This window comes from Phialemonium atrogriseum (genome assembly GCF_030411735.1).
Source record: "Phialemonium atrogriseum strain 8032-3 unplaced genomic scaffold QBC33scaffold_6, whole genome shotgun sequence".
Lineage (NCBI taxonomy): Eukaryota > Fungi > Ascomycota > Sordariomycetes > Cephalothecales > Cephalothecaceae > Phialemonium > Phialemonium atrogriseum.
In genome coordinates this window covers 78,445-96,957 of record NW_026848143.1, presented here as the reverse complement: position 1 = coordinate 96,957, position 18,513 = coordinate 78,445, and the positions used below count along the sequence as shown (strand labels likewise).

General features: G+C 57.2%; 8 protein-coding genes across 8 annotated transcripts in view; 4 read left to right on the top strand and 4 right to left on the bottom strand.

Annotated features, from left to right (window-relative positions):
- The window catches only part of QBC33DRAFT_512944 (uncharacterized protein), a gene marked incomplete at both ends in the record, with an annotated part of 1,991 nt that extends 502 nt beyond the window's left edge, over window positions 1-1,489 (top strand). The window contains one exon of the mRNA XM_060425946.1: window positions 107-1,489. Coding sequence (XP_060285636.1) covers window positions 107-1,489 — 1,383 coding nt within the window. The remainder of the gene's footprint in view (window positions 1-106) is intronic.
- A 633-nt stretch (window positions 1,490-2,122) lies between these two features.
- Window positions 2,123-2,991, top strand: QBC33DRAFT_530676 (magnesium transporter). The gene is made up of 2 exons (XM_060427252.1): window positions 2,123-2,274; window positions 2,333-2,991. The coding sequence occupies exons 1-2, from the start codon at window positions 2,219-2,221 to the stop codon at window positions 2,700-2,702; spliced, it is 426 nt and encodes a 141-aa protein (XP_060285635.1). The 5' UTR covers window positions 2,123-2,218; the 3' UTR covers window positions 2,703-2,991.
- Window positions 2,992-3,279: 288 nt separating this feature from the next.
- Window positions 3,280-4,664, top strand: QBC33DRAFT_530674 (DNA-directed RNA polymerase). The gene is made up of 3 exons (XM_060427251.1): window positions 3,280-3,692; window positions 3,856-3,983; window positions 4,074-4,664. The coding sequence occupies exons 1-3, from the start codon at window positions 3,508-3,510 to the stop codon at window positions 4,193-4,195; spliced, it is 435 nt and encodes a 144-aa protein (XP_060285634.1). The 5' UTR covers window positions 3,280-3,507; the 3' UTR covers window positions 4,196-4,664.
- A 323-nt stretch (window positions 4,665-4,987) lies between these two features.
- On the bottom strand, window positions 4,988-6,130 carry QBC33DRAFT_512941 (uncharacterized protein; the record flags this gene model as incomplete). The annotated part of the gene is made up of 3 exons (XM_060425945.1): window positions 4,988-5,415; window positions 5,525-6,052; window positions 6,103-6,130. 3 exons carry the CDS (start codon window positions 6,128-6,130, stop codon window positions 4,988-4,990), a joined length of 984 nt encoding a protein of 327 aa, XP_060285633.1.
- Window positions 6,131-6,942: 812 nt separating this feature from the next.
- Window positions 6,943-9,599, bottom strand: QBC33DRAFT_530669 (armadillo-type protein). Its single transcript, XM_060427250.1, has 2 exons — window positions 9,217-9,599; window positions 6,943-9,165 (listed from the first exon to the last, which is right to left on the bottom strand). The coding sequence occupies exons 1-2, from the start codon at window positions 9,491-9,493 to the stop codon at window positions 7,346-7,348; spliced, it is 2,097 nt and encodes a 698-aa protein (XP_060285632.1). The 5' UTR covers window positions 9,494-9,599; the 3' UTR covers window positions 6,943-7,345.
- Window positions 9,600-9,694: 95 nt separating this feature from the next.
- QBC33DRAFT_530668 (RWD domain-containing protein) lies at window positions 9,695-10,692 on the top strand. Its single transcript, XM_060427249.1, has 2 exons — window positions 9,695-9,856; window positions 9,911-10,692. The coding sequence occupies exons 1-2, from the start codon at window positions 9,790-9,792 to the stop codon at window positions 10,528-10,530; spliced, it is 687 nt and encodes a 228-aa protein (XP_060285631.1). The 5' UTR covers window positions 9,695-9,789; the 3' UTR covers window positions 10,531-10,692.
- Window positions 10,693-10,809: 117 nt separating this feature from the next.
- QBC33DRAFT_512938 (uncharacterized protein) lies at window positions 10,810-12,135 on the bottom strand (the record flags this gene model as incomplete). Its single annotated transcript, XM_060425944.1, has 1 exon — window positions 10,810-12,135. One exon carries the CDS (start codon window positions 12,133-12,135, stop codon window positions 10,810-10,812), a length of 1,326 nt encoding a protein of 441 aa, XP_060285630.1.
- Window positions 12,136-14,336: 2,201 nt separating this feature from the next.
- QBC33DRAFT_512937 (uncharacterized protein) lies at window positions 14,337-17,795 on the bottom strand (the record flags this gene model as incomplete). The annotated part of the gene is made up of 2 exons (XM_060425943.1): window positions 14,337-17,268; window positions 17,356-17,795. 2 exons carry the CDS (start codon window positions 17,793-17,795, stop codon window positions 14,337-14,339), a joined length of 3,372 nt encoding a protein of 1,123 aa, XP_060285629.1.
- Between the last annotated feature and the right edge of the window lie 718 nt (window positions 17,796-18,513).

Below are 18,513 nucleotides of genomic sequence, written 5' to 3'. Positions count from 1 at the left end.
CGCGCCCCCGCCCCCCGCCCCCCCCCCCCGCCGCCCCCCCCCCCCCCCCCCCCCCCCGGAGGTCAGGGTCCGGACCGCCGGCGAGTGCCTTGCTGACGCGGATCAGTCCGCCCTGCCATACAGCACGCCTGCGACATCACCGCCCACCCCGTCGAGGGCTTCGGACATCATGACCACCCGAAGTGGGAGCACGATAACCAGGAGGTCGAGCATGAAGGCGCTGGCACCGAAGAGCAGTCGCGTCGAGAAGTCAACTCCGAAGAAGAAGGAGCGGGCCAAGGCCGTCAAGAGAATACCGAAGCTGGACAGACCCTTGAGCGAGGTGACCAAGGACTCGCCCGTCGAGGTCGTCGACATTGAGACGTACGTCAACCGATCCGCCGAGCAGCGGCACAAGGAAGTCGCCGAGGGCAAGATCCCCGGCAAGATCAAGCGGCCAATGAACGCCTTCATGCTGTACCGAAAAGCCTACCAGAACCGCGCCAAGGACTGGTGCTCCCAGCACAACCACCAAGTCGTCTCCCAGGTCTGCGGCGACAGCTGGCCGCTGGAGCCGGAGCTCATCCGCCTCCAGTTCAACGAATGGGCCAAGCTCGAGCGCGACAACCACCAGAAGTCGCACCCCGGATACAAGTTTACGCCCTCCAAGCCGCAGAAGCCCAAGATCAGGAAAGAATTCGACGACGCTGAGGCTTCCGACGGCGGGGACTATGACTGGGACAGCCGCCGTGCCGACTCCAGTAGAAACAGGTCGAGGACCAGGACGCCGAAGCAGGAGTCAGAGGACTACCAGGCCCAATCGGCCTACCACCAGCACTACGGTGCGGCCGGAGCACGCCTGCCGCCCCAGAACCGATCCGTCTTCCACTTCAGCAACCCGGGGAAACCCATGCCGGCGCCCTACGACCAAAGGGACCTGCCGGGCCACTACTACCAGACGACGCACTTCCGCGACCCGCAGAGGCAGCCGATGCACGGCACCGTCGAGGACCTCGTGATGCGCAAGACGCCCTCGCCGGGCACGGCCTTCCAACAGCCCGGGCAGGCCGACCCCGGGTTCGACTTCGTGGGGTACCACCACCACCACCACCAGCAGGGCTATGCAGACCAGTTGCACCCGCACCAGCACCCGCACCCGCACGGGCAGGCCGTGAGCCTCGACCAGCGCATCGACCCCTCGCTCCTGGCCGCCGAGGGGGGCTTCTTCGACCCCGGCATGGGCGGGGGCGGCGGTTACATGCTAGACGGCGGCGGCCACCTGGACGCGCAACAACAGCGGCAGCAGGCGTGGCAGATGGCCCACATGGGAGGCGGCATGGCGGCCGACGACGGGCAGTTCCCCGCAAGCCTGCTGGGGCTCAACGAGACCCTCCTGCAGGAGAGGCACACGCAGCTCCTCAAGGGCACCGAGGATAGCTGGCACGTCGAGACGCTCGACGGGCCGTCCCAGTTCGACAACTGGGTGGACGCCCAGGCCATGGATAATTAGTTCGAAGAACGCGCTTGCGCTCAAAAATGGAGTCGGGGATTGTTGTTTTGTGTGGTTTGATTGTGGAAAATGTGTGAAATGGTTTTTTTTTTTCTCTCAATTTTTTCTTTCTTTCCTTCTCTGCCTTCTTCTCCTTTCCGCGATCTAGCACCTCGCCTCGTTGCATTGATACTGGAGTTTGGGCAATGTTTGATTCAGACAAAGACTCCAGGGTTCGGGGTACATACGTGGACAGGAATAGAGAATAAGGGTAGTTGTCCATCAAAGCAAATGGCCCCGAGACGTGTGAGAGATACTCGATGCTGCGAGGGGTTGTGACAATAGCATTGTGTTCGGCACTGGCCCAACTCGCTGAAATTGATGCAAGTTTAACAAGGCCATGAGGGCCACTTTCATGAATTGGTTCGATAGGTCTTCCCTTGCTTTGTTCGTAACTTGTGTCATTCTGAAGAGCCTTCGAGATAATACCATATTTCAGAGGCGATACTGTGCTGAATGAAGATTCCAGGTGGGCGCTCTGAGACGGCACCCGCCCGACCTCGGCATCGTTGTCGGAGCGGAATAACTTTATTCTCGGCAAGGTTCCATTGATTGGATGAGAGAACGAGACCAAGACAAGCCAGCAGGGAATGACGAAACTCCAATTCGCCAACAACAGCTCTCGCTCAAGCTCGAATTCCTACACAACAACTCTGCTTTCCAGGGTAGACTGAGGGACGACAATACAAGATGACGTGGATATCAAAATCCACAACATTCCTCGGCCTCGTGTTGCTTGCACATGCGTAAGCCACGCGACTTTCCAGCCCGCTCACCAGAGCTCTAGCTAACAACATTCTTTAGCTGCTACTCGGCGCAGGAGCATTCGGCCCTCCAATCCTTCCGCGCCGCCACGATCGCATCGACATCATCACCGGCGGCGGTCGCGGCTTCTCTGCCGATAGACATCTCGATCGAGGCCGTCCTCGCGACCGCCGTCATCTGCCTCGGCCTTGTCCTGGGGACCCCGCCCCTCCAGCCGATCCAGTGGCGGGTGTGGGCCGGCAAGATCGAGCGGGAGGGAGATGAAGGGTTCTTGGACGCAAGCGGAGAGGTCAGCAAGGGCTATGTCGGCAACCCCTTCCGGACCCTCGAGACCAGACCCGGCTTTGTGGACATCCGGAAGCAGAGGCGGGAGTTTGCGGACTGGGTGAGGAATGGGGGAGGCAAGTAGGGGACGCATTTCGCACGAAATACCAAAATCGCTGGTGTCGCTAGCCATCGATCTGGGAAGGAAAACGGATTGTGCTTCTCAACCCTCTATCAGCGGAGAGCGTTGAAGATAGAGAGAGCAGCTTGGTTTCTTAGGGTAACAAGGTAATTCCCAGCATCAAGCTACAGCTCTGAACACCAGAGCCTTGAGCCCAAGATGACCCACCGATTCTATCCGGTTGTACAACAGTCATCTATCTACCAGCCATAGAAACCATTAAGACCACAGTTGAATAAGATATGGAGTGCATGTAATCTCTTGGGCAGAATGTTCACGTGCATAAAGGGGGTCTAAGGAGCCTGGTCCAACCCTTGACGATTGCTACGATAGCCACAGGAGAAGATGCTCGGTGATTCTCGCGCCGAGGACGAAGGAAAACAAATCTCCAACCAACCAGGCCGCCAACTCAGAGCAATATGTGATTACGTAATCTCATTTAGGTGCTAAGATTTAGCGCCGTTTGGTGGATCCTGAGGCTGAAAACGAAGCCTGTCTCAAGCCCAGAGCCTCCATCAAGGTGGCCCCACATTTCCCCTAAAAGAAACCTACCTGGACCACACCCCAATCATCTTCCCAGCCGACCACCGACCCCAACTCCGACCCGACGCGGAAATCACCATTTCTGTAGCGACCGCGGAACCAGAACAAACAACAAAACAAATAAAGGAGGGGGTAAAATCAATTCTCAATCCGAATAGGGACCCTCACCCTTCCCCCCGCGTCTCCCTTCTCCCGCGCCACCAAGAACCCCCACGCGAAAGAAGCCATGTCCCAGCACGCGCCGACGTCGCGGCCCAAGCCCCCGCCGCCGATCGAGGAGGAGGCGTCGACGACGCTGCGGCTGGGCGAATTCCACGACGTCGACACGCTGACCCTGTCCGAGGCGTCGCTGGTCATCAACGCGCTGATGACCAAGCGGAGGAAAGACCGCAAGGACCGCAACGAGACCGAGTAGGTAGTTTTATAGACTCGTCCAGTTCCTTATAACCCCCCCCCCCCCCCCCCTCATCTCATTTTCCCTCGGGGGGAGATGAGAAGGGGGAGGAGGCGAGGCGTGGGGCAGTACCTGGGAAAGGGGCTTACCCGCTGACGTGGCTTTGTTCGCGGCACACAGGATCCTCAACAAGACGCTCGACTACCTCGACGCGTTCGCGCGCTTCAAGCAGAAGGAGAATGTCGAGGCCGTCGAGAGACTTCTCAGCGCGAGGAAGGACCTTACCAAGTTTGAGAGGGCACAGATCGGTGCGTCAGGGTCCCCTCCCTCCCCAACCGCGGTGCCCGTGTAGACGGGGGAAATCACTACCAAGTTTTTTTGCTGAACCCCCCATCCAGGTTCGCTCTGCTGCGAGACCGCCGACGAGTGCAAGACGCTCATACCGTCGCTGGCGGACAAGATCAGCGACGACGATCTGCAGGAACTTCTGGACGAGATGGCGAAGCTCATGAGCACCTAAGGCGGGTAGGGAGATCCAGGCCTCACTCCCCGCCGGACCTGCCCGATCTCTATTTTTTAACCCGGTGCGCGACTTTGCAGTCTTCTCTCTCTCTCTACTCGGAGCGATCTAGACCATAGAGGGGGATCGAGAAATAGGGCGCCGTACAACGGCCAAGAAATGGCCACATAGACCGGTGCCCTTGGGCATTTTTGCCTTGCAAAAGGGCCAATTAATAGGTATGGGCAAGAGGGATGTATGGTGGATGGATGCGTTGGTCTGAGGGAAATATATTTTGCATGGCAGGGCGTCTGGAACAAAAAGTTTAGGGGTCAGAAGGGGGGAAACAAAGATTGGTCGTTCTCGGATTTCATGTTCAATACCCCGGAGGCAAAGAAATAATGGCATTGAAGCATCTTTCGCACCCACAATTCTGTTCCCTGTTTATTGTCTATTCCCACTGGGTCGTATCGCCCTTGTAAAATGAGTGATTTCTCTTGGGCGTAAATGCAAAACTCCTCCCAAACACCAAAACCATGCAAAGTCATGGAGATCCGGAGCGCCGTCCGTTGATGCTCCTGGGTATCATCAACCTTGTCCCTTGTCCTGTCCTTCCGCGCACGTCAAGCCCAAAAAGTGAAAAGAAAGCTTAATATCCCCCCAGTTTTGCCAATTCTGAAATACAACTAACATCTTGTGCAACCTCCTATCCATGAAATGCGTCGTAACCCCTTCCTATGCTAATGTTGCTATTTCTCAACTATTATTATTTTTTACTTTTCCGTTGTGGAAAGGGCATCGGTCGTCCCGATATTAGACCTGGACGTTTTGGAACCTGGTCCAGCTGTTCACATACGTCTTGGACCGGCGCTCATCCGCCGTTGCTCTGATCGTGGCCCGCGGCCGTTCGAGGGGGTCTTGGACCGTTGCGCCACGTGAGCCATGATTCCGGGATGACTTGGGTGGCTCCGGTCTGGCAGCCGCCTTGGACTGATCTCCCATGGAGGATATGATGTCCGCAAGGGTGATAAATTTCGACGAGGCTGCTGGTGCCGAGCCTGGCTCCCGGCGAACCGGAGTCGAGTCGAGCTCTTGCCGGAACACGGGGTCCGAGTTGGTGCTGCGGGGGGTCATTGGACTGACTAGAGTGCTGTGGTCGCCCGCGCTGCGGTGGCTCGTTCGAGTGTACTGGCGGTACACACTGCTCTTCGGACTCAGCGAGTGGGAGTCGTTATACCGCCCTACAGGGGCGGGTTAGCAGTTACCTCCATATAAGTGATGGAAAGCGTAATAGTTGGCAATCAGAAGGGGGGCACATGCCTCCAAACTCGTCAAAAACATGAGTTGGACTCGGTGGCGAGATCGGGGGCTTCGGCGAGCTCGTGCCCCTGGACCTGGCTCTGGATCCCTTCTCTGAGTCGGGGCTGCCGCGAGAGTTTCCCTTCTTTGCCTTGCGCCTCTCATTCTTATTCTTGCGCCGCCATCGGCCCCGGACACAGAGAGCAGCAAGAGCGGCGACGATCAAGGCGCCCACGGCAACGGCAACGGCAGCACCCATTGGGATTCCGCTACCCTTGTGGTCCTCGGCCTGCGCAGCTGTGGTGGTAGGAGCAGTAGAAACCGGGATTACCGCCGTAGGCTGGGCGACCGCGGCGTTGGGCGAGGTGATGGCTGTTTCGGTGGCTGCCGTTTCGGTGGTTGCGGTTGTTACGAAGAAGGTCGGCTTTGCGGCAGAGTTCGTGGTCGTCAGAGTCATGCGGGTTGTCGAAGTTAGAACGACGGTTACCGGTTCGACTTTGCGGGTGGACGTGGAGGCAGGGGCTTCCTCAGAGCCTTCCCGGTTGTCGACTGGGCAGAAGCCCGGCAAGGCACATGGGTCTACGGAACAACAGCCGGCATAACTCTGTCCGCCTCTCTGGCAGGTGTACCACTGATACCCGGCGGCACAATCCACATATCGGAGGGCTAGAAACAGGAATCAACCAAGGGAGTGGCATGCCATGCCAGCCATACAATAGTAGTCAACTCAGAGGGAGGAGGTGATGGTGATGGAAGGCCGGGAAGGGTTGGGGTATTTTATCGAAGAATTTCATATGAGAGAGCCTCATATGAGCAGTGGGTAGGTAGGATACCGAGTGCAACTGGTCTGTGAAAGCCTGCCCTTCTGCAGTACCCGCGAATATGGAAAGCTCAAGACAGGAGTGAATGGGGGTGATATGGAAGGTTTCAGTGTGATTGTCGATCGTCACTTCTCATTGAACTAGAGTGCTTGTTGAAATCTAGGACAAAGCCTGAAATGAGATAGGTAGGAACTAGGAAGGAAGGAAAAGTGAGGTCGAAGCGAAAGGGGGAGAGACAGCATCGTTTGCTTCTTCTGCGCTTGACCTACAACATTCCTGCCACCTGCAGAAGCAACAGGTGCAGCATTGCATCGCCTCGCCTCTCTCTCTCTCTCTCTCTCTCTCTCTCTCTCTCTCTCTCTCTCTCTCTCTCTCTCTCTTTCTCTCTCTCTCTCTCTCTCGGAAATAGCTTCTCTCAAGGTTACAAGCATCATTTGCGTCACAAGCCACAACAACGACAACTCAATGGCCAAGCTGTTGTGAGATGGTACAGATGGCACCTGTGTGGGCGATGAGAAGTTTGTGAATTTGTGGAAATGAGCATCCTGTGCTTCCCAAGACCTCTCTGCGCCAATCATGTTGTCAGTTAGTTTCGGGGAGGCGCATATACACCCACACACACAGAACGACAGGTTCATTGCCACAACTGCTTCTGCATAAGCGAGGTCGCATTCAATATTCCATTATCAAGTCCCGAATAACTGGGATGCTGCAGCTGCCATCCTGAGCTGCTCCTTCCCTGAACCGTCGATGCATCATGCATCAATCATCCCAAGCCTTATGGGCCGACTGCTCTGCAACCGAAAGGAGTCAGCCTCCAGCATCATTGGCATGGAACATAAATAGCTGCTTCTACTTTCGTGCTCCTTGTCCCAGATCACATGCACATCATCCATAAGTCAAAGCAGCGTGGGGCAACTCCCAATTTCTTCCGTTTGCATCGAGATCGGATTCAAGAGAACCAACCGTCGCTCTATCATCCTTGGCGTGTACTGTCTAAGCTCAAGGACCAACACTAAAACATGCGCCGCTCTCCGCGTAAGGCTCCCAGCTATAGCTTTTCAAGTATGAGCTTGGCACCCAGATTCCCCACAGACACGTTCTTCTTCGCCTGGGACTTCTTGCCCTTCGACCCCTCCTTCGACCCGGCCTTCTCCATTTCTTCCCTCTTAGCCTTCTGTTCCGACGTCTCCTCGCGTGCTGCCTTCTCCAGGGCCTTCCTGTCCTTGGACAATATTTTCCTGAGAGCCTTGGCGTCGGAGAAATCCTCCGCCTCTAGCAGACCCAGCACCGTAAAGGAGCTTGGCCCGGTTGCCCATGCCACGATGTGGTCTTTGATAACGGGGTAGAGCATGTCCGCAAACTTCAGGGGCGGGTCAACGGGCTTGACCTTGCCTGTCTCCTTGTCAAAACGACCTCCTGCAATCAATGTCTTGAACATTTTGCCACCGTGTGGGGTGAGTGAGAGATGTGGCCTCGGAGGAGGATAGGCGTCCTCCGGGACAGCCTCTTCCGGGTCCCCAGCAGCCGTCGATGCAATAGCACCAAGGGCTTCCTCTTTATCGCCAACTGCGGACAGCAGGGCGTCCGCGACGAACTGGCATCCAAATGAAGTGGACACCAGGTCGGCAGGTGCCGCTGCAATGGCCGCGAGGAGCTGCGGCGAAAGGGCGGCAATCAACTCATTGCGTCGTATCTCCGGGGCTTTCTTGCTTGTCGTTTTCCGAATCTCGTGCACCTCCTTGAGGAATTCCAGGTCTTCCGTCTGACTTGGGGGAAAGAGGGACTTGGTCGGACCTTCGAAGATGTAGCAGATTGTTTTCCGCGCATTGAGATCGTTTGCGCAGAAGATTATGTTCTGCACCCCGTCCTCTGAGTCCCCAAGAATCTCCGGGAATATGGCCTTGGACATCATGACGGTGTCGTCAATCACGTCGTAGGCGGTCAGGATCACGACATGAGCAACGGGATCTCCTGACATGAGTTGAAAAGTATCCTTGAATGCCTTCAGGATTAGTCTCCGATCCTTCGCGGCGCCGTGGGCCAGAAGCAAGCAGACAAGCCGCGCCCCGGATTTTGTAAAAGCCATGTTCTTCAACAGATCGCCATTCTCGTCATCCTTGACCATGTCGGAAAACGCTTTCATCTCCTCGCTCTCCGGCTTGAGATTGAGGAAGTACTGGAGCATGGCGTCGTGCAGCATGGTGAAGCCGGTTAGCTTCTTCTGAATGAGCTGGTTGATCAGGCCCAATAGATACTCTAGGATGGACGATCTCTTGCTTGGCTCGCTCTCGAGAATCTGAGACAGATCTGCCGTGCCCTCGACCGTCGATGCCCCCCGGAACAGGACAAACTCGGGACCGTACCATTCGCGTAGAATAATGGCCTTTTGCTCCTTCGTAGCAGCGCCACGGTAGATGTCGTCCAGAATCCAGGAAGCTTCGGGGTGGTTGATCAGCTTCCGCACCTTGCCATAGAACTCGGGGACGATGATGTCCCTAATCTCGGTGTCGTTCTGGATGAGGAGCTTTCCAATGAGGAACTTGGCATATCTGCTCTCGGCGAGCACTGCGTACGATCCCTGGAGTTCTTTCGCAATCTGCTTCCGCTGGTCTGGCGTCGAGTACTTGATCGCCGTTTGCACAGCGCGGACGGCGTCGTGCTTGAGCACGAAGTCCTTGACTCGGCCGGTTATGATGGCGTAGAGCTCGGTCACCAGCGCTTGCCGCTCTTCCTTGACCACATGGGACTTCCGTCGCAGCTTTTCCCAGATCTTCTTGGTCCGGAGAAGTTCGTCGGCCAATGGCTTCGCGGCTTTCCGCTCCTGGGCTAATTGCTTCTGCTTCTGGTGGCTTTCTCTCGAGGTTTGGCCTGCATCATGTCAGTTGAGGTGGACTGGCTAGGAGACCTGAGTGAACAAACCTGTGCCGTTGGCGTCCTGGCCAGGCCTGCTATTTTCGAGATTCTGTCGCGGCTTCTTCACATCGGAGGCAGACTCCAGTTTCGCTCCTCCATCCTCAGAGTCGGACAGTCCGTCGAAGTCGCCCTCGTCGCTGGTTGTGGCTGCAGCCTTCTTGTGGAATGGCTTCTTGGGAGCGTCGAGCTTGACTTTCTTGGCTCTATCGTGTCTTTCGCTCTTCGCAGGGGCGGAGGACTTGCGCTTACCGCCCGCGTTCGCAATTACACTCTTTATACCCATCGTGTTGACTTGACGAGTTCGGAGTTAAATGACAGAATGACAAGAGTCTCAACGACTTAGACCAACTCCAATGAGAATTTCTTAAGCAGCAGTTGGGACAGAAAATTTTAGCGGAGCAAGTGAAAATTGCCGGGCGGTGAGAGGGCCGCTAAGTCAATCGTGGATCTCTGCCCCACTATCAGAGATGCCCCTCCAAGACATACCGACGCAGGAGATTCCTCGATATCTCCTTCGCAGAAAGCGCTACTTGGTAAATAATTAACTTGCTTCTTTGCCAACCTAACAAGTAATCTAAGATGGGGCGCGAGGAGCAGATTGAGGAGAGGGAGGTCCTCGATTCCATCTTCCCAGACGAGATAACCGGTAATGTCTCTGAACCTTGTACCCGTCGCTTTGCTGACAAGAAACGACTTATAGACATCTCCGAGACCGAGTATCGGATATCAATCGCCCTCGACATCCTCGATGATGAAGGCGAACCCCCCGTGATGCTCCTGAATGTGCGGTGCCCAGAGGACTACCCGGACAAGGCACCGATCCTGGACCTACAACCGCCGCACAATGCGAGCGTGCACGAGTACTTCAGCGTCGCCGACGACAAGGAGCAACTGCTGCGCGACCTGGACGCGACCATCGAAGAGAACCTGGGCATGCCGATGGTGTTCACGCTTGTGTCCTCGCTGAAGGAGGCCGCGGAGCAGCTGGTGGCCGAGCGCAAGGAAATAGCCGCTAAGGTGCAAGAGGAGGAGCTCCTGGCCGCCGAGCGCGAGGAGAACAAGAAGTTCCACGGCACGGCCGTCACGCCCGAGACCTTCCTCAAGTGGAGGAAGGACTTCTTGAGAGAGATGGAAGAGGCCAGGATTCAGGAGGAGGAGGAACGGGCTGCCGAGTTGAAGAAGGCCAGGGTGAAGGAGCCCGTCAAGCTTTCGGGGAAGCAGCTGTGGGAGGGAGGCCTTGTTGGCAAGGACATCCACGAGGATGATTATGATGAAATACCGATAGAAAAGGTGGAAAGGCTAGCGGTGGTGGATTCTTAGGCTTGATGGGTAATTTTATGAAACATGAATGCATCGCGTGGCGTCGGGAATCCAGTGTTTGAGGACAAACACCTGTCTGTATTCTTAATCATGTAGTTCGGGGGCTCATACGTTAAGCCCTCGCCATGACGCCCTTACTACGAAGAGAAGAAGAAGTTAAGCATATTCTTTTTTCCTGCCCAACTCCCGATTCGCCCATGCCATGAGATACCAGCCATGCCAATTCGGGGTCAAAGGAAAGGTAAGGCTCCAAAAGCAAGGCTCCTCTTCTGCCCAGGTCTACTTCATCTCCTCGTCCCCATCCTCGTCGGCATCCTCGTCGGCATCCTCGCCTCCATCAGTGTCTTCCCAACCATCATCTTCTTCATCCTCCCCCTCAACTGCATCGCCGATTTCCCCTTTGATCGTCTCGAGAAGATCCTGCGCGTGCTCGCCCAGCCTCTGGTCCTCGTACTCCTGTGCCTGGAAGAGCAGCAGACACTGTGCAAGCCACCGCCTCGCCGACCTCCATACCGCTTTCCAGTCGTCCGCCGAGTCGTCTTGGCCCTTGACATCCCCTTCCGCGTTCTCCTTTAGCTTCTCGCCGAGGGCAAACAGGCCATACCCTCCTAGGTACCACGCCTCGACGCTCTCGTCATCCTCAGAGACGAGCCTCTCGACGACCTCGACGGCCCTCTCCTCCATGTCGACCTCGATGAGGAGTCTGGCGAGGCCGATCCGAGCAGGAAACGCGGGCACGGATGAGTCCTCTGGCGCCAGCCCCTCCCACAGCTCCATGCTCCTCTCGAGGGCGGCGCGCGCGTCGGCGGCGCGGCCCTGTGAGATGCGCACGTTGGCCAGCGTCTGCCACGCACCGGCGTGGTCGGGTGCCAGCAGGCCCGCCTCGGTCACGAGGGCTTCGCAGCGCCCCTCCGCGTCCGCCTCCCACGACAGGTCCGTCATGTACACCTCGGCCACCGCGCACAGCGTCTCGGCCAGCTTGCGCTTCTTCTCGTCCAGCGCCGTCTGTGCTGCATGTGCCGCCGGTGACGGTGCTGTTGTTATTGTTGGTGTTGATGATGATGGTGCGGCTGCGGCTGCGGCTGCTGATGACGAAGGCGCCGACGACGATACTGCCCCCGCCCTCTTCACCGCCCTCTCAACCTCCTCCCCCAACCTCCCAATCTGCCTCCTCAGCACCGCAGCCCCGCGCTCAAACCACGTAACGCTCTCCCGACCCCCCTCCTCGCAGAGCTGTGCCAACCAGAGAAACTTCTCCGCCCCTCCCTCGTCATCCCCGTGCCCGTCGTCGTCGTCCCCCTCCTCGCCGCCCGCCGCCTCGACCGCCCGGAGGAAGCACGCCCTCGCCTCGGCCATCTCGCCGGCCTCGACGCGTATCTCCCCGAGGAGCGTCAGCGCCGCCCCGCGCCCGGCCCCCGTGCTGCGCTCGCACGCCTCCTCCGCCAGCCGCGCCGCCTCCCCGACGTCGCCCTGCTCGAGGCGGGCCGTCGCCTCAGCTAGGAGCTGGCGGGGGCTTGTGGCGGCGGCGGCGGCGGCGGCGGTGGTCCTCCTGGCCTTCTTGGCTCTGGCGTTGGCCTTCTTCTTGTCGGGCCTTGTGGGGGCCATGGTTTCTGATTCTTTTTTTTGGTGGGGGTCTTTCTCAAGAATGGAAGGAATGATGGCCTCCCTAGTTGCTTCCCGGGGGGAAAGAAGGCTTGCCTCTTTCGAGCGCGCTAAAGGGGAAAGATCGAGTTCTGCTGCTTGGGGGCCCCTTCTTTCGTAAGGGGGAGGTAAGTAGGTATTTGGAGGGGCGTTTGTTTTTCTCATGAAATTTTATTCTGCCAGTATCAAGGTGTTGCGGAGGGTTCTTATCGATAAGCCCCACAATCCAAGCACTTCCACACCGCGCGAGGGGTCCTTAGAATGGGAATGACGACTTCCAGGACGGAATCAGATGTGCCATTCCACAAGGAAAGTCCTTAAAGTGACCCTGCCCTTTCCAGAAAGGAAACGCGTGCCTTTCCATAAGGACAGAACGTTCAATTCTCATCAGTTTTTACTGGCAGACAGCAGAAGAATTGTACTTGTAACTTCAACTGCATGTCAACTTCGACGTCACTTTCTCTGCTACAAACCACACCTAAGCTAATAATTAGAACCTGAGGGTAGTACGGAGTACTCTATCTACTATAAGCTGGGGAAGCCCAGCCCAACTCAAGATTGCTTCACAATTATATCATAACGCGGTAATAGTAGTTATACCGATCGATGTCTATTTATCTAGAGCTCTACTTACGGCTGTTTCCCACAGAAGGCTAATTAATTCCTCATCAAACATCAGCGCTCCTTGTGCCAGCAACAAGAAGTTTGATTTTTGCCTACATAGCAAATGCCCCTGCCTGAATAGCAAAATGCCCCTGCCATCGGAGACAACCTCACCAAGTGGAAAACGGGAGTACTCCGAGTAGAGCCCTTTATCTAACTCATCGTATGGACTTCTTGTTGTCGGACTTCTTGTGGTCCACCCCGGCGCTAGAGCAATTCCTGCCGAACCGCCTCCCTCTTCTCTGGTACGAGGTGAGGTACAGTTAGCCTCAGAGCTCGAAGGACTCGAGTTGCCTGAGCGCCAGTTAATCCGTTCAACTGGTCAGTTGTTGTTGGGCAGTCTGGTATGACAAGGCTGGTTCCGACGTCTAGTAGTGGAAGAAGAGCAGCGCCAGAGTTCAGAGCGTGTTGATGTTTGATTTTTTCTTTTCTCTCCTCGTTTCGCCAACGAACCTCAAATCGCCGTCAGTCGATCCTCGGTGCCGGTTAGTCGATCCTCTATGGCGACTAATTGTTGAAGAATCTGATTGTTCTGTTGAAGAATCTGATTGAGCTGGCAGGGGCAATTAGGTATTCCGGCAGGGGCATTGAGGTATTAGGGAAGGGCATTTATGTATTCGGGCAGTGGCAATTAGGTATTCAGGCAGGGGCATTGAGGTATTAGGGAAGGGACATTTAGATATTCAGGCAGGTGCATTCAGCCATCGTAGGCAGGGGCATTTGGCTAGCCGTCGCTGTCGCCGTGTCTGTTGCTGTGCCATCGACATTGCCATCGCCGTCTTTTGGCGGCCCGGAACCCCTGCCTAAACACAGACCCCACACCCACAGCATAACGGTCGGTCCAGGACGTCGCCGAGGTCTCGTCATTTCGCTCGTGATTTCGCTGGCATATCGACCCCCGCTAGGAACAAACCGACTATGAGGAGGGGATTTTTTTTGGGAAAATGGGCAGGAAGCGGTGACAGGAACATCAGGATACGAGAAGCCAGACGCCAACTCATTAGTGTTTTGTTTGACAGCTCCCATCAAAGCGAGGTAGGTACAGTTTGGTAGTTAGTTGATCTCCAACTCATTATTTTCAAGAAGTCAAATCCCCCCCCTTTCCAAAACAGAAGTCCCAGAACAAAGCAAGTTGGCTCCGCGAAGACTGAGCCCCGGCTTATGTTTTTATGCGCCATCGCTTAAAAGCATTCGCTCTTGATTTCATGAGAAACAAGAAAATAAAATAAGAGTCATGCCACCACCGGTATTAGTGGTGGTAAGAGGTCCGTTTGTGTATATCCAGTTCCATCTCGACTCCGCTCAAATTACAATACCCCTGGCTCGCCAACCCCCCGCGGACTTTTATGTATCATTTTTCAGCCCGCTTCGAAGCTTGTGGGTCTATCTGTAGTGTCATTATGTGTAAAGATGTGTGACAGATATATGTCAGTTATAGATTCGTTCGGGCAACGACGACGAGAAAGGCCGGGGCGAATCGAGGACGTGCGGGCCCCTCCCCTTCATCTTCTCATATCAACGACCTCGGCCGAGCTGCCAAGCAGATCTTCGTTTCCGTGAACCCGGCTGATGCTGCCCTGGCTGACGTAGCCGTAGCTGGTCGGCCGTTCTTCGAGATTGCCGCGAGGGCCGCGCAAGTCGACGTCGCTGAAGTCCTCGGCGACGCCCGACGTGGACGACGTGGACGAGGGCCCCTTCTGCGAGCCGCTGCTGCGCTCAAAGGGGAGCCGCGACGGGCTTGCCACCGAACCCCCGGGATTATTCGTCTGGTTCCGGGTCGCAGCCGCGTGTGATTCCGACGGCGGGCTGAGGGTGAAGGACGGGTTCCGGTCATGACTCAACAGCTCCCCTCCAGAGTCTCGCTTCGAGCTCTTCCGCGGAACCTGTGGGACAGGGGGCATATCGCTGTCGGAACCGCTGCTACCTGCAGCCCGCCTGCTCGCCTTTGACTGAATCCGGCTCGGCATCCTGATGCTCCCACCGCTGTCTATGTCGGGCAGCACGGGAGCAACGGCGGACAACCTTGATCCTTCGATCTCGTCCGAGTCGTCTTCGTGAGGGTTACCGTCCACGTCGAGCAGCTCGGTGGCACCGGCCGGCTCATCCGTACGGATGCGCCGATTCGCCTTCTTCCGCTGCGCCTCGTCCTCCTCGTCGGACTCGATCGGCCCGTTGCGCAGGACACCCATGGCGACAGGGATGCCCTGCGGCGCGGAATCGTCGCCGTACTCGCCGCCGCCGGCGCGCATGGCCGGCGGCATCCGGGCGCTCCTGACGACCTCGAAACCCTTGCCCTTCTCTTTACTCTTGCCGCCCAACAAGGTGCGGAGCCACCCAGCTGCAGACGCCATGGGCCCCGTCGGATCCGCCGGGCCGGTTCCGAGCTTGCGGCTCGGTGCATCGGCATTGAGCCTCTCGCCCCGGACCCCGTAATAGAAATCCACCTCTCGAGTCGAATAATCGGCCCCCGCGCTGATTGGTGGCGAGGTGTACGGGTCGGGAGTCTCGCCTCTCTCGAGTTGCGACTCAAGTTGCGAGGGGTCCAGAGCGGACTTCCTGGGGGTGGTAGGTCCTCGCTGAGGTAGGTCGCCACTCGCCCACGATCCGCGGGTCTTGTCGGTCGGAGAAGAGGCGCTATCCAACGTTGCTTGTCGGGCTCGCGGCGGTCGGTAGTATGGATCGGCAGCCTGGAGAGGCAGCCCGTTCGCCGAGTGTCGAATCGGGAAACCCGGGGATGGCAAAAAAGAGAAGGTGCTCGGCTCGCCGGGGGTGGTGGGCGTGTAGGAGCTCGCGCCACTGTCGAGGTTGCGCATCGGCCCCTCGAAGCTGATCGTGTCCATGGCAGAGGAACTCCGGTGTCTGTGGTGGTTCAAGAGAACCCCCCCCATGCTGCCGGCCGACTCGCTCCTCACCCGGCCGCCTGCCATGATGTATCCGGATTTCGATGCCTCCTCTGCGTCCAGCATTCCTGCACTCGACAGCTGGCTCTGCCTCGACGGCCCGGCTTCTCGCCTCGACATCCGCCGGGCGAGTTGCCGCATTCCAAATATCTTGGACAAGCCCCCTCGGGTCTGGCCACGGACGTCATCGCCCCCGGCCCCCAGCATCCTGGCGACCACTTCGACAATGGTTTGCAGCGCGTTGAGGAGGAACCCTAGCACCAAGACACCGGCGTGGGTCAGCAATATCGCATAGCCGATCCAACCCTTCGTCCCCTCCTCGACGCCAAGCGAAGGTACGAAGGCAACCATCATGAGGACGGTGACGAGCCGCAAGGCCGAGAACAGGGTGTGGTAGGCATTCATCGACGTCGGAGAATGGAAAGGACGGAAGGCATGCAGCGTCAGGATCTGGATGACCTCGCAGATCGCCAGCAGCACGAGCTGGGCAATTCCGACCGGTTGCACCGCCCCAATGGCGATTCCGCGCACGAAGGTGAGAAAGACAGGGATGAGGGCGAATGCCGCCGCCTCGTCCGAGTAGGTGTTGTACAGCGGCCCGTACAACAACAGCGTGGGTAAGTCGTCGAACAAGAAGGCCCTCGGCTTCGTCGACCCGATCAGATACAGGAGCCACACGGTGAATCCGACGATCAGGACTAGAGTCACTACCGCCAGCGCGACAGTGTAGGCCGGGGACTCGCGCGTCACGACGAGTTGGAAGGTCGAGAGCGCCACGATCGGCAACAAGAAGTAGTTCAACACGATGCGGATAACGTTCCCCAGCGAGAAAGGGAGGTTCTTGGCACGCAGGTCTTCCTCGTGGACGTTTTTCAGGTTTCGGTAGATCCACTGCACGAGGAAGGCGACCTGGACGAGGACGAGGACGAAGCCTATGATGACGAGAAGCCAGACAGCCATCCCCGCCCAGATGTCCTCGACCTTGCTCAAGCCCACGAGCTGGGCGAGATGCTGAAGACCATAGGTGCCGTTGGTCACGTAGATGCCATCGACCATATTCTGCCACCCGGGCTCCTTGCTGACGAAGCTCTGGTTGAACATCAGCGCAGACCATGACGCCTGGCTGACGATGGGCTGATAGAAACCGGGGTAGCTCAGCGTCAGACCCCCGGTCAGCGCCACGAATTGTATGTACTGCAGGCAGTCGCCGAATCCCGGTGTGACGAGGCGCAGCAGATCGGCATCGCGGCCATAGTTCGAGGTCCAGTGGAAAATATCGGTGGCGCCCCAGGGGCTGAAGATGCCAGCAAAGACAGTCGCAATGCCGACAAACAACAGAATGATCACGGGCAGGACCTTCAACATCCACTTCAGATCACCCAGGTCAGGGGTCGCGGTGGCAGATACACACCCAATATGGGTTCCTTTCGAGTCGCCGTAGATGATGATGAAGGTGGCCGAGAGCGAGGTGAAGGCGTAGGACGAGAAGAACTCGTGGCTCATGCCCACGGATGGAAGGTTGTAAGGGGCGGGGCTAGAGTTATAGGGTCAGCTCGAGGTCTAGAACGAGACAGAAAGCACAAGCATCGCGTTGGAGCTAGGGGGTGCTTCTTCTACATACAGTGAAGTCGTGTTGAAAACCGGCGCCAGGGGACATGACGCATTGGTTAAGGAGGTACTGCAGAACTTCGCATCCTCATGCCAGGGCTCGTACGTCAGGAAATTCACCTTGCTGTGGAGTGTCGTGAGTTTGGGGTGTGGGGAGTTCGGCTCGGGTTCGTCCAGGATCTTCCCGTCGACCTTGGCCGGGTCAGACCAGTCCGGGCTGCCGGGTGGTGGAAGGGTGACGTTATAGAAGGACCCCGTCACATTCCCCCACATCGTCACTTGAAGCCGATGTCTCGGGTCCTCGGTGTCGAAAGAGGCGTCGACGTAGAGCGGTACCCACTGCAGCAGCGTGGGGTCGTTATATCTATACGAATCCGAGAGACAGTTCTCGAAGGGCACCATGACCGCCGCCGCCGGCTGCACGAGGAGCCATGCTGACAGTAGGAATGCCATTGGGAAGGCGAACGACGAAGCGATAAGCGATCGAACTCGGCGTCGGGAGAATGCCCAGTCGGGTGGGGAACGATTCGACGGGCTACGGGCATTGTCGCAGAGCCTCCGCGGTGCCCGCCCTGCGCCATCCACCCGAGGGCTCCGTTTTATACCTGCCACAGCATCCCCCTCTGGTTGGCAGCTGCAACTGAGAAGCTCGATGGAGGTCGCGGCATGGCTAGGCTCGGAGTACGACTCAGCGGCGGGCAGGAGGACTCGGGGATCAAAGTCATCGACTTTTCGCATTGTTGAGCAGCCAAGCGAGAATGGAATGGGTCGGGTCGTTCGAGACGAAAGGTCGGATTCGAAGCATCTACTGCATGCCGCTCATCTTGGGAAGAGGAGGACCGGGAAAATCGCAGAAACCGGCTTTTCATATATCTTTTCTTTCGATTTCGATGGTCTCGTCCCAGCCGTGAAGGATGCCAACGAGTGAAATAGCAATGAATACTCGGAGAGAATGAGGGTAGGGAGAAAGAAAAAAAAAGGCAGGGACGCAAGCCAGCAACAAGGTTGGGAATGCGGGATGGCAGTGCTGCTAGCGAGCTCGTAAGTCCCGAAACGCAGCCTTACTGGGCCCCTGCTCTTTTTTTTCTGGTTTCTGTCTGTTCCTATCGCGCTTATGACGTGAGGCAGGGGGGGTTAATTGTTAAATTAGTCCCTACGCAGCTGCCATGGC

Bases quoted from the DNA above. Each gene is read 5' to 3' on its own strand.
- QBC33DRAFT_530676 (XM_060427252.1), top strand. From the start codon at position 2,219: ATGACGTGGATATCAAAATCCACAACATTCCTCGGCCTCGTGTTGCTT. The intron at 2,275-2,332 runs GTAAGCCACGCG...AACATTCTTTAG, and splicing joins CTCGTGTTGCTTGCACATGC to CTGCTACTCGGCGCAGGAGC.
- QBC33DRAFT_530674 (XM_060427251.1), top strand. From the start codon at position 3,508: ATGTCCCAGCACGCGCCGACGTCGCGGCCCAAGCCCCCGCCGCCGATC. The intron at 3,693-3,855 runs GTAGGTAGTTTT...CGCGGCACACAG, and splicing joins AAGGACCGCAACGAGACCGA to GATCCTCAACAAGACGCTCG. The intron at 3,984-4,073 runs GTGCGTCAGGGT...CCCCCCATCCAG, and splicing joins GTTTGAGAGGGCACAGATCG to GTTCGCTCTGCTGCGAGACC.
- QBC33DRAFT_530669 (XM_060427250.1), bottom strand. From the start codon at position 9,493: ATGGGTATAAAGAGTGTAATTGCGAACGCGGGCGGTAAGCGCAAGTCC. The intron at 9,166-9,216 runs GTTTGTTCACTC...GACATGATGCAG, and splicing joins CCAGGACGCCAACGGCACAG to GCCAAACCTCGAGAGAAAGC.
- QBC33DRAFT_530668 (XM_060427249.1), top strand. From the start codon at position 9,790: ATGGGGCGCGAGGAGCAGATTGAGGAGAGGGAGGTCCTCGATTCCATC. The intron at 9,857-9,910 runs GTAATGTCTCTG...AACGACTTATAG, and splicing joins CTTCCCAGACGAGATAACCG to ACATCTCCGAGACCGAGTAT.